The sequence below is a fragment of the Lissotriton vulgaris genome, chromosome 5 (assembly GCF_964263255.1).
Source record: "Lissotriton vulgaris chromosome 5, aLisVul1.2, whole genome shotgun sequence".
NCBI lineage: Eukaryota > Metazoa > Chordata > Amphibia > Caudata > Salamandridae > Lissotriton > Lissotriton vulgaris.
In genome coordinates, this window is record NC_141693.1 from 2,034,623,323 (window position 1) to 2,034,636,138 (window position 12,816).

Genomic DNA, 12,816 nt, shown 5'->3' on the forward strand with positions numbered 1-12,816 from the left:
CTGATTCCCTATCTGGCAGCTGATGGATATTTAGGGGTTCGGAAGCACTCTGGTGCTTTTGACACTCTCTAAGGCTCTGACACTCTTTGGGGTCTCTGCCGCACACTGGGCGATCTGCCGCTCTCTGGTGCTCCTGACACTCACTAGGATTCTGAAGCTCTTTGCTGCCACTGGCACTCTCTGAGGCTCTTGCACTCTCTAAGGATCTTGCAGTCTCTAAGGATCTTGCAGTCTCTAAGGATCTTGCACTCCCTGAGGCTCTTGCACTCCCTGAGGCTCTTGCACTCCCTGAGGCTCTTGCACTCCCTGAGGCTCTTGCACTCCTTGAGTCTGTTGCACTCCCTGAGGCTCTTGCACTCTCTGAGGCTCTTTTACTATCTGAGGCTCTTGCACTCTCTGAGGCTCTTGCACTCCCTGAGGCTCTTGCACTCTCTGAGGCTCTTGCACTCTTTGAGGCTCTTGCACTCTCTGAGGCTTTTGCACTCTCTGAGGCTCTTGCACTCCCTGAGGCTCTTGCACTCTCTGAAGCTCTTGCACTTTCTGAGCCTCTTGCACTCCCTGAGGCTCTTGCACTCTCTGAGGCTCTTGCACTCCCTGAGGCTCTTGCACTCTCTGAGGCTCTTGCACTCTCTGAGGCTCTTGCACTCACTGAGGCTCTTGCACTCTCTGAGGCTCTTGCACTCTCTGAGGCTCTTGCACTCTCTGAGGCTCTTGCACTCTCTGAGTCTCTTGCACTTTCTGAGCCTCTTGCACTCCCTGAGGCTCTTGCACTCTCTGAGGCTCTTGCACTCTCTGAGGCTCTTGCACTCTCTGAGGCTCTTGCACTCACTGAGGCTCTTGCACTCTCTGAGGCTCTTGCACTCCCTGAGGCTCTTGCACTCTCTGAGGCTCTTGCACTCTCTGAGGCTCTTGCACTCTCTGAGGCTCTTGCACTCTCTGAGGCTCTTGCACTCCCTGAGGCTCTTGCACTCTCTGAGGCTCTTGCACTCTTTGAGGCTCTTGCACTCTCTGAGGCTCTTGCACTCTCTGAGGCTCTTGCACTCTCTGAGGCTCTTGCACTCACTGAGGCTCTTGCACTCACTGAGGCTCTTGCACTCTCTGAGGCTCTTGCACTCCCTGAGGCTCTTGCACTCTCTGAGGCTCTTGCACTCTTTGAGGCTCTTGCACTCTCTGAGGCTCTTGCACTCTTTGAGGCTCTTGCACTCTCTGAGGCTCTTGCACTCTCTGAGGCTCTTGCACTCTCTGAGGCTCTTGCACTCTCTGAGGCTCTTGCACTCTTTGAGGCTCTTGCACTCTCTGAGGCTCTTGCACTCTCTGAGGCTCTTGCACTCTCTGAGGCTCTTGCACTCCCTGAGGCTCTTGCACTCTCTGAGGCTCTTGCACTCTCTGAGGCTCTTGCACTCTCTGAGGCTCTTGCACTCACTGAGGCTCTTGCACTCTCTGAGGCTCTTGCACTCTCTGAGGCTCTTGCACTCCCTGAGGCTCTTGCATTCTCTGAGGCTCTTGCACTCTCTGAGGCTCTTGCACTCTCTGAGGCTCTTGCACTCACTGAGGCTCTTGCACTCTCTGAGGCTCTTGCACTCCCTGAGGCTCTTGCACTCTCTGAGGCTCTTGCACTCCCTGAGGCTCTTGCACTCTCTGAGGCTCTTGCACTCTTTGAGGCTCTTGCACTCTCTGAGGCTCTTGCACTCTTTGAGGCTCTTACACTCTCTGAGGCTCTTGCATTCTCTGAGGCTCTTGCACTCTCTGAGGCTCTTGCACTCTCTGAGGCTCTTGCACTCTCTGAGGCTCTTGCACTCCCTGAGGCTCTTGCACTCCCTGAGGTTCTTGCACTCTCTGAGGCTCTTGCACTCCCTGAGGCTCTTGCACTCTCTGAGGCTCTTTCACTCCCTGAGGCTCTTGCACTCCCTGAGGCTCTTGCACTCCCTGAGGCTCTTTCACTCCCTGAGGCTCTTGCACTCCCTGAGGCTCTTGCACTCCCTGAGGCTCTGACTCTCTCTGAGGCCTCTGCTGCTCTCTGGGGCCTCTGATGTTCTCTGGGGCCTCTGATGCTCTCTGGGGCCTCTGATGTTCGCAGGGGCCTCTGCTGCTCTCTGGGGCCTCTGATGTTCTCTGGGACCTCTGATGTTCTCTGGGGCCTCTGCTGCTCTCTGGGGCCTCTGATGTTCTCTGGGGACTCTGCTGCTCTCTGGGGCCTCTAATGCTCTCTGGGGCCCCTGATGTTCTCTGGGGCCTCTGCTGCTCTCTGGGGCCTCTGATGTTCTCTGGGGACTCTGCTGCTCTCTGGGGCCTCTAATGCTCTCTGGGGCCTCTGATGTTCTCAGGGGCCTCTGCTGCTCTCTGGGGCCTCTGATGTTCTCTGGGACCTCTGATGTTCTCTGGGACCTCTGATGTTCTCTGGGGCCTCTAATGCTCTCTGGGGCCTCTGATGTTCTCTGGGGCCTCTGATGTTCTCTGGGGCCTCTGCTGCTCTCTGGGGCCTCTGATGTTCTCTGGGGCCTCTGATGCTCTCTGGGGCCTCTGATGTTCTCAGGGGCCTCTGCTGCTCTCTGGGGCCTCTGATGTTCTCTGGGACCTCTGATGTTCTCTGGGGCCTCTGCTGGTCTCTGGGGCCTCTGATGTTCTCTGGGACCTCTGATGTTCTCTGGGGCCTCTAATGCTCTCTGGGGCCTCTGATGTTCTCTGGGGCCTCTGATGTTCTCTGGGGCCTCTGCTGCTCTCTGGGGCCTCTGATGTTCTCTGGGGCCTCTGATGCTCTCTGGGGCCTCTGATGTTCTCAGGGGCCTCTGCTGCTCTCTGGGGCCTCTGATGCTCTCTGGGGCCTCTGATGCTCTCTGGGGCCTCTGCTGCTCTCTGGGGCCTCTGCTGCTCTCTGGGGCCTCTGATGTTCTCTGGGGCCTCTGCCGCTCGCTGGGGCCTCTGATGTTCTCTGGGGCCTCTGCTGCTCTCTGGGGCCCCTGCCGCTCGCTGGGGCCTCTGATGTTCTCTGGGGCCTCTGATGTTCTCTGGGGCCTCTGATGTTCTCTGGGACCTCTGATGTTCTCTGGGGCCTCTGATGTTCTCTGGGGCCTCTGATGCTCTCTGGGGCCTCTGCTGCTCTCTGGGGCCTCTGCTGCTCTCTGGGGCCTCTGATGCTCTCTGGGGCCTCTGATGTTCTCTGGGGCCTCTGCCGCTCCCTGGGGCCTCTGATGTTCTCTGGGGCCTCTGATGTTCTCTGGGGCCTCTGATGTTCTCTGGGACCTCTGATGCTCTCTGGGGCCTCTGATGCTCTCTGGGGCCTCTGATGCTCTCTGGGGACTCTGCAGCTCTCTGGGGCCTCTGATGTTCTCTGGGGCCTCTGCTTCTCTCTGGGGCCTCTGATGTTCTCTGGGGCCTCTGATGCTCTCTGGGGACTCTGATGCTCTCTGTGGCCTCTTATGTTCTCTGGGGCCTCTGATGTTCTCTGGGGCCTCTGCCGCTCGCTGGGGCCTCTGATGTTCTCTGGGGCCTCTGATGCTCTCTGTGGCCTCTTATGTTCTCTGGGGCCTCTGCCACTCCCTGGGGCCTCTGCTGCTCTCTGGGGCCTCTGCCACTCCCTGGGGCCTCTGATGTTCTCTGGGGCCTCTGCCGCTCGCTGGGGCCTCTGATGTTCTCTGAGGCCTCTGATGCTCTCTGGGGCCTCTGATGCTCTCTGGGGCCTCTGCTGCTCTCTGGGGCCTCTGCTGCTCTCTGGGGCCTCTGCTGCTCTCTGGGGTCTCTGCTGCTCTCTGGGGCCTCTGCTGCTCTCTGGGGCCTCTGCTGCTCTCTGGGGCCTCTGCTGCTCTCTGGGGCCTCTGATGTTCTCTGGGGCCTCTGCTGCTCTCTGGGGCCTCTGCTGCTCTCTGGGGCCTCTGCTGCTCTCTGGGGCCTCTGCCGCTCTCTGGTGCCTCAGATGTTCTCTGGGGCCTCTGATGTTCTCTGGGACCTCTGATGTTCTCTGGGGCCTCTGATGTTCTCTGGGGCCTCTGATGTTCTCTGGGGCCTCTGATGTTCTCTGGGGCCTCTGCTGCTCTCTGGGGCCTCTTATGTTCTCTGGGTCCTATGATGCTCTCTGGGGCCTCTGCTGCTCTCTGGGGCCTCTGCTGCTCTCTGGGGCCTCTTATGTTCTCTGGGGCCTCTGCCGCTCCCTGGGGCCTCTGATGTTCTCTGGGGCCTCTGCCGCTCCCTGGGGCCTCTGATGTTCTCTGGGGCCTCTGCCGCTCGCTGGGGCCTCCGATGTTCTCTGGGACCTCTGATGTTCTCTGGGGCCTCTGATGTTCTCTGGGGCCTCTGATGCTCTCTGGGGCCTCTGCTGCTCTCTGGGGCCTCTGCTGCTCTCTGGGGCCTCTGCTGCTCTCTGGGGCCTCTGCTGCTCTCTGGGGCCTCTGCCGCTCTCTGGGACCTTTGGATGTTCTCTGGGGCCTCTGCCGCTCTTTGGGGCCTTTGGATGTTCTCTGGGGCCGCTGATGCTCTCTGGGGCTTTTGGATGTTCTCTGGGGCCTCTGCCGCTCTCTGGGACCTTTGGATGTTCTCTGGGGCCTCTGCCGCTCTCTGGGGCCTTTGGATGTTCTCTGGGGCCTCTGCCGCTCTCTGGGACCTTTGGATGTTCTCTGGGGCCTCTGCCGCTCTCTGGGACCTTTGGATGTTCTCTGGGGCCTCTGCCGCTCCCTGGGGCCTCTGCCGCTCTCTGGTGCCTCTGATGTTCTCTGGGGCCTCTGCCGCTCTCTGGGGCCTCTGATGTTCTCTGGGACCTCTGATGTTCTCTGGGGCCTCTGCTGCTCTCTGGGGCCTCTGATGTTCTCTGGGACCTCTGATGTTCTCTGGGGCCTCTGCTGCTCTCTGGGGCCTCTGCTGCTCTCTGGGGCCTCTGATGTTCTCTGGGGCCTCTGATGCTCTCTGGGGCCTCTGCCGCTCTCTGGGGCCTCTGCTGCTCTCTGGGGCCTCTGCTGCTCTCTGGGGCTTCTGATGTTTTCTGGGGCCTCTGCTGCTCTCTGGGGCCTCTGCTGCTCTCTGGGGCTTCTGATGTTTTCTGGGGCCTCTGCCGCTCCCTGGGGCCTCTGATGTTCTCTGGGGCCTCTGCCACTTCCTGATGCTGGGATCTTTTCTGGGGCCTCTGTGCTCACTGGTGCCTGTCACTCCCTGGCGCTCTGATACTCTCTCCACCAAGTCTCATCTCTATGGCTCTTACCTTCAGTCCATCCGGTCCCGCAGGGCCATTGTCTCCTTCCAGTCCCGTCTCACCCTGCAGTGGAAACAAAGGTGTCAAAGAGCGGGACCTTTTTGCAACAGCCCTTACCAAGGAGCGAATAGTTTCTGGTAACTATCGAACAAGACAACCCTCGATCCTTCAGGGATCGTGGAAACAGTGTAGTACCTTTCGCTCAGTCACTCATGCTCACTTGGCCTCAGAGAGATACACCGAATAAACTATGGGGACGTTTAATAAGTATTTATTGAACCAGCGTCATTCTAGTATAAAACATGTTTGCTGAGACAATAATTTTACAGAAGCAAATGTAAAAGATTACAAGCACCAACACAACAGAGTAAATAAAAGGTAGAATTCTACCATGGTGCTAAAACAGTAAATATAAGCAGGCATATCGATGCATGGCAGTAATCATGAGTACTCCTGCGATGCGCATCCGATCTAAGTGTACCTAACATGTATGTAAATGTAAAGCCAAGAATCCCCTAGGAAAGAGCCAACTCCATTACCTGATGGGAGAGAACGAAGGACCCCATCTTGGTCTCAAGTTGGACACCCTGCGAGGGATGTCAGACCACTGCGTGCTGGTGTGTCTGCGTGCAGGGACTTTAGCATCTCGTGTCAGCGTGGATGCTTCTCCACTGGTTGCCCAGTGAAGAAGTGTTTTTTTTATAACCAAAAAGTACTTTCAGCGATTGTACCTGGATGTGTCATGGTATTGTGCGTCTGTCGTTCAAGGATGACGATAGCGGTGACTTTTGTACAGAGTTATTATAAAGAAGATGTCTATTCTGCTGTGATACTAAGAATCCTCACGCCGCCGTCCGCAACCTCAGACAGTGGATCAACGACTGCGCCAACACCCTCACACCGCTCAAGAAACCCTCCAACAGTCACACCAGTAAGAAAGCTATCGGGTTCACCGACGAGCTCCAGACCTCCAAACACGCTTGCCGGACCCGGGAGAAGAAATGGTTCCACAAATGCACACCGGACAGCCACGCAGCCCACAAGGACACCACCCGTAGACACCACCACCTCATCAGACTAGCCAAGAGATTCATAGAATAACAACAGGAGAGAGGTAGAGTATAGAGATAGGATTCTTACTCCACGGGCACTGTTTACACAAACAAAAAGAATCCTACTCACAGTGGACAGGGAGAGTGTAGACCACGGATGTGGGGGACACTCAGTGTTTTGTAAAATACCCCTCACACACCAACAGGCCCCTTGGTGTCATGCTTCATCATCGGGGTCTTCACACCCCTCTAACGGGATGCGGCGTGCTGCGACCTGCGACTACGCGGGAGCACTGAAAGGGTAGACTATGTGTGGTGCGTGTGATGGAAGTGATAGGGTATTGTAGATGTGAGTGGTGGGGTATGGTGAAGGTTAAAAAGTACCTGGCTCGTAGGTGTCAGGAAAAAACTTTATTCACAACCTCGGGCTGGTACTATTAAAAGAAGTGCAGTGTGAGGTAGTTAGTTTACAACTAACTACCTCACACTGCACTTTACAACTAACTACCTCACACTGCACTTTACAACTAACTACCTCACACTGCACTTCTTTTAATAGTACCAGCCCGAGGTTGTGAATAAAGTTTTTTCCTGACACCTACGAGCCAGGTACTTTTTAACCTTCACCATACCCCACCACTCACATCTACAATACCCTATCACTTCCATCACACGCACCACACATAGTCTACCCTTTCAGTGCTCCCGCGTAGTCGCAGGTCGCAGCACGCCGCATCCCGTTAGAGGGGTGCGAAGACCCCGATGATGAAGCATGACAGCAAGGGGCATGTTGGTGTGTGAGGGGTATTTTACAAAACACTGAGTGTCCCCTACATCCGTGGTCTACACTCTCCCTGTCCACTGTGAGTAGGATTCTTTTTGGTTGTGTAGCCAAGAGATCCTCCTTCAAAGACAGCCGGGAGAACAACACACACAACAGCAACGAGCTCTTCAGCATCGTGAAGGAACTCTCCAACCCCAGCGCCAACACCAATGACATCCCGCCCTCACCAGAACTGTGTGACTCACTGGCCACCTTCTTCCACCACAAGATCGCTGACATCCACGACAGCTTCAACACCACGTCCACCCCGACTACGCCAGACTCTACCCCCCCTGCAAACACCACCCACACCATCCGTCTGACCTCCTGGGCCAACGTCAATGACGACGAGACATGCAAGGTCATGAACTCCATCCACTCAGGATACCCGTCAGACCCGTGCCCTCACCACGTATTCAACAAAGCAGACGCTGCCATCGCACCCCAACTACGGAAGGTCATCAACATCTCCTTCAAAACAGCCAGATTCCCAGAAAGCTGGAAGCACGCCGAAATCAGCACCCTCCTCAAGAAGCCCAAGGCGGACCCCAAGGACCTCAAGAACTTCCGGCCCATCTCCCTACTTCCGTTCCCGGCGAAGGTCATCGAAAAAATAGTCAACATGCAACTGGCCCGCCACCTCGAAGACAGCAACATCTTAGACCCCTCCCAGTCCGCATTCAGATGAAGCCACAGCACCGAGACAGCCCTCATCGCCGCAACAGATGACATCAGGCACCAACTAGACAATGGCGAAACATCAGCCCTCATCCTCCTGGACCTGTCAGCCGCCTTCGACACGGTCTGCCACCGCACTCTAAAGACACGCCTCCAAGAAGCCGGAATCCAAGAGAAGGCCCTCGACTGGACCACGTCCTTCCTCTCCGGCAGAACCCAGAGCGTCTGCCTCCCACCCTTCCAATCCGAAGCCATCAACATCATCTGCGGCGTCCCCCAGGGCTCATCCCTCAGCCTAATGCTGTTCAACGTCTACATGGCCCCTTTCGCACAAATGGCCCGCCAACACGACCTCAACATCATCTCCTACGCCAACGACACCCAGCTCATCCTCTCCCTCACCAAGGACACACACACCGCCAAAACCAACCTCCATGAGGGAATGAAGGCGTCGCCGACTGGACGAGGAACAGCCGTCTGAAGCTGAACTCGGACAAGACGGAGGTCCTCAACCTCGGACCCACCCTCTCGGCCTGGAACGACACCTGGTGGCCGACCACGCTGGGAACAGCACCGACACCCACCAACCATGCACGCAACCTAGGTTTCGTCCTCAACTTCTCCCTCTCCATATCAAAGCAGATCAGCGCCGCCTCCTCCTCCTGCTACAACACCCTCTGCATACTCCGCAGGATCTACAAGTGGATCCCGACCGAAACAAAAATAACAGTGACACAGGCCCTCGTCAGCAGCAGGCTGGACTACGGCAATGCACTCTACGCAGGAATCCCAGCCAAACACCTGCGTCGACTACATCGCATCCAAAACGCCTCCACCCGACTGATCCTCATTGTCCCCCGCCACTGCCACTTCACCCCCCACCTGAGAGACCTAAACTGGCTCCCCGTCGACAAGAGGATCACCTTCAAGCTCCTCACCCACGCACACAAAGCACTCCACAACGCTGGACCAGCCTACCAGACCAGCAGAGTCAGCTTTTACACTCCCACACGCCAGCTCCGCTCCGCCAGCCTCAACACCACCGCTGTCCCCTGCATCCAACGAAAGACCTTCGGCCGCAGATCGTTCTCCTACCTCGCTGCCAAGACCTGGAACACCCTCCTGACCCACCTACGGCAGACCCAAGACCTACTCACCTTCAGAAGGCTCCTCAAGACCTGGCTCTTCGAGCAGTAGCAGCACTCCCCAATCCCTTCAGCACCTTGAGACCATCATGGGTAAGTAGTGCACTTTACAAGTACTTTGATTGATTGATTGATGGATTGATTGATGGATTGATAATAAATGAGGCTGGTTTGCGAAGAAAGCCTCACAACATTTATTATCACCTAACTAGGTAAAAGGTCAGCGCCAGAGCCATTACGTAGAGCAAGGTAGGACGAATGTAGGTAAAAGGTCGTGCGGCTATCTAAGCCTATATTGGGGTACATAGGGTCTCATAAAACATTCACGCCTTGTGTTACCTCGTGCATTGGAGGCACTCACAAATCATGTTGCGTCCCACATCAGACACTCACACCATGTGTCATGGCTCACAGCAGAGACACCCCTCAGATGTCTCGCTGGCTCCTGCAGCGCGGACACTACTACGTCTGGCTTCCTCTTGCAGCAGAGTCCAAAAGATTCAGTAGGGTTGGGGCGATGCCGATAGCCACAGCAAGTGTGAACTGGGGAATTCTGCTCCTTCCTGACTTGTGTCTGCTTTCTTAACTCTCTCATGGCCCACCCCTATCTGCATGTTACCTCTAATGACCCAGGCCTGGTGTGAACACTGACATGGTGTGTTAAGGAGCAAACCCACGCACATATGCAAGAAGTACTCACCCGCACGCCGACCAGGCCCAGCTCACCAGCAGCTCCCAAGAGTCCCAAGTCACCCTGAAAAATAATGTTTCACATCATGCTCAATGAACAAAAGTCATAAATTCTAATTTCATGTTTGATTTGAATCCCTCACATCCGCTGATTTTCTCTCATATATGTACATGTTCTGGACTCACAGTGCAGGCTTCACTATAAACCAATGGAGTGCTGTGCATTGAGGGGGTGGAACATACGACCGGCAGAGACATCACTTAATGTCTCTACATTCTGGTGGGGAGAGCGGGGTGTAGGAAGGCCAGGGAGCCGCTCGTACCCTGCCTCTGAGTACGAACACAGCACAGAGGCATCATATGCCACACGCCCTCCACGCATCCACCACACAAATACTACACATGACTGTGGATGTACTACACAGATAACACAAGGGCAAAATGCACATGCTAAGCACATACCACACATGCACCATGCACACAACACACAGGCATCACGGAAAAGGTATACACCTTGGACATCCAATGGATGTGTCACATATGTACCATCCACATACCACACACAAACTATGCACACACAACGCAGGCTCTGACCATATAATAATGCACCATGCACATACAAATCACTTTCAAAATATGCACCATCCACATACCACACAGAAACCCTGCACACACCACGCATGTACCAGAAAACACCACAGACTGAGGGATTCTTGCTGCATTAGAACACAACCTCTGTGGATCACAAGAATGACGAGGCAGAGCAAGAAGCAAAGAGAAGTGGAGGCAGAGGGTGAGGACACCACCCCTGGTACTCCTTTCAAATACCCCTGTACCTACTTACGCATGCACCCTGCCTCCAGGAACTCTAATTCTAAATCTTCCTATGCTCCAACAACACTCACCTTGCGTCTACGTCTATACAGCACCCAACAGCTTAAGACAACTCCCTCTCTGTTCCATCACAAACTCTACCTACCTGTAGCAACCGGAGACCCCTCCTTTATCCACCAGCCCCAGACCAAATATTTTTTACTGCGCGTTCTGCTCACTTAACCTGTCAACCCACCCCGTGAGCCGTACCCCAACCAGACTCCAGACGGTAATCACTGGGTACTTACCCTAACACCCCACGACTCCTCCCTATCGGTCAGCCCCAACCCCACTCTTCTAAGTGCACTCACTGTTAGTTTTGTGCATTTGTATAGCGCGCCATCCCCAGCGAGGGTATCCGGTGCTGAGCAGGTCTCGCTCTACCTTTGGTAGGTTTGAAATTGAAAATGCAGGAATTCTGGAGTGGGAGGCTGCTCCATGCTGTAGGAGCGATGTAATTGCAAAAACAACAAGTGATGGACCGAATGTGGATCAATGTCACACATACCCCCAGTCAAAAGATCTGGGCCCAAATCCATCGTTTTTTTGCACTCCACACCACCCTGGGTTAGACAATGGTGATATGCAAATCAGCTCTGACCCTGTTGCCCCATGGGAACAGTCCAGTCCGAACTACAAAAGCCATGTCCTTCCCAGAACGGAATCAAGCATCCGAGGACCGGACCGGTTTCGAGGTAACACCTCTCATCAGCCCGGAGCGATGTAAGAGACGCCTGCTCTCCTGCTCTGGTCTGTGTATGTGTAGCATGCGTCCTGCAGAGCCGAGGGTCTGGGTGGTTGGTGGGAGGAGAGGTGATTGTTCAGGGAGATGGGCCTGAGTTGTGTAGAGCTCTGAATGTGTGTGAGGAGCTTGAATTGAACGCATTGTGTATCGGGAGCCAGTGGAGCTCCGAGGTGTGGAATGAATTCCCTGTGGGAGGTTGAGGTTGAGTCTGGCTGCCGCGTTCTGCATGGTTTGCAGTCTTTTAGTCAGTTGTTTGGTAATCTCGGTGCTGGGACGGTAAGCCTTCTCCACGACTCTGGTAAGCTGCTTCGCTACCCTATATTGATGTCCTACCACGTCACTGGAGGGTTCGTGACCTCCATCTTAGTGAATCTGAGAGTCACACGTGTCTGCGGAGGGCCTTCCTGTTTACATGGATTGAGACCCTAGAGCTTGGCTCTGAGGTCGAGGGGGCACGTACAGTACTGCCCTCTCTACCCAGGTTGTGGCCGACACAGTGGTGGCAGCATGTATCTATACCCAGGGCACCTCTACGTCTTAGAGGCATACCTACCAGCGCCCTCCTGGTAAAGTGTCCCTCACGTGGGTGATTTCCGCCGCTGCAGCCTGTGGGATGTTGGCATCGAAAGCCGGTGGGATGTGTGGGCGAGGATGGGGAGCCATGGTGGTGGGCATTCAAGCTCCCCGTGACCCTCTGTATTCTTAGCAGATGCTTGGTGGGTTGGAGTAGGCACTAGTTCTGACTTGTAGACTCCCTCCGCTGGGACGACCCCCTCCCACTCTGCTGGTGATGGCCAAGGCCTCCTGGTCTGAAGTTAATTAAAACTCCTCTCTGGGGGCCAAGGAGAGCCGTCCTCACATGGACGACCAAAGACGGATCACGCAGGAAACATGCAGGGAATATTCCCCAGGATTGGATGGGAGCCCCGGATGCAATAGTAGCAGACCCCTGATTGGATTAGCATGCCAGGAAGTGAATGACACAAGGGCAGCCTCTTCGACAGGCTGCTTGTTCATGCGGACGTCCTCTTTCTGGCTGTACTACTGAAGAGTGTGTTGTCACCTGCGCCCTGAGGTAAACAGGGGCGTCTGCAGAAGCCTTGTAATTATCGACTATTTCGGGCATAACACCCTGGCTTTGACCGAGTCGTTAGAGCTGTAATTGGCTGATTTCAACCTACGCTTTAATGAGGGTAAGAACTGAATTCTGTGTTCAGTTTTTGAGGGGTCTCTACTAGGAAATAGCCTTCCACAATGTGCAATGCGACGCTGCGATGTGGCGCCACTTTTTGAGCAGCGTGGTACGTGGTTGTATCGTCTAGGGTCGATGAATTTGCTGGGTGTGAGTCAGAAACCACATCGATGTTTAAAGACCTGGGGGGCTTCAGTCACCACCAAGCTCTCGCCAATGTGGAAGGATACATGCGTTTCTTACGTAGAAAGGCCCAAGAGTTCACCTCAGTGACAGCTGCTGTGCACCTTTGGACACAAAACCCCCAGCAGACAACAGTCAAGTCACTCAGGAGTGAGAGAGTACGAGAGAGAAAGATTGGACCCCTCCTTCCACCAAGATGAGCAGCAAGGGACCCCCAACGCAGCTCTGAGTAACAGGGACATGTATTGAAGCCCGCGAG

General features: G+C 55.0%; 1 protein-coding gene across 1 annotated transcript in view; it reads right to left on the minus strand.

Annotated features, from left to right (window-relative positions):
• COL27A1 (collagen type XXVII alpha 1 chain) overlaps nt 1-12,816 on the minus strand; it is a 1,047,548-nt gene that overhangs the window by 292,655 nt on the left and 742,077 nt on the right. The window contains exons 31-32 of the mRNA XM_086924958.1: nt 9,575-9,628; nt 5,186-5,239 (exon numbers count right to left, since the gene is read on the minus strand). Of these exons, the coding sequence (XP_086781084.1) occupies nt 5,186-5,239; nt 9,575-9,628 (108 nt within the window). The remainder of the gene's footprint in view (nt 1-5,185; nt 5,240-9,574; nt 9,629-12,816) is intronic.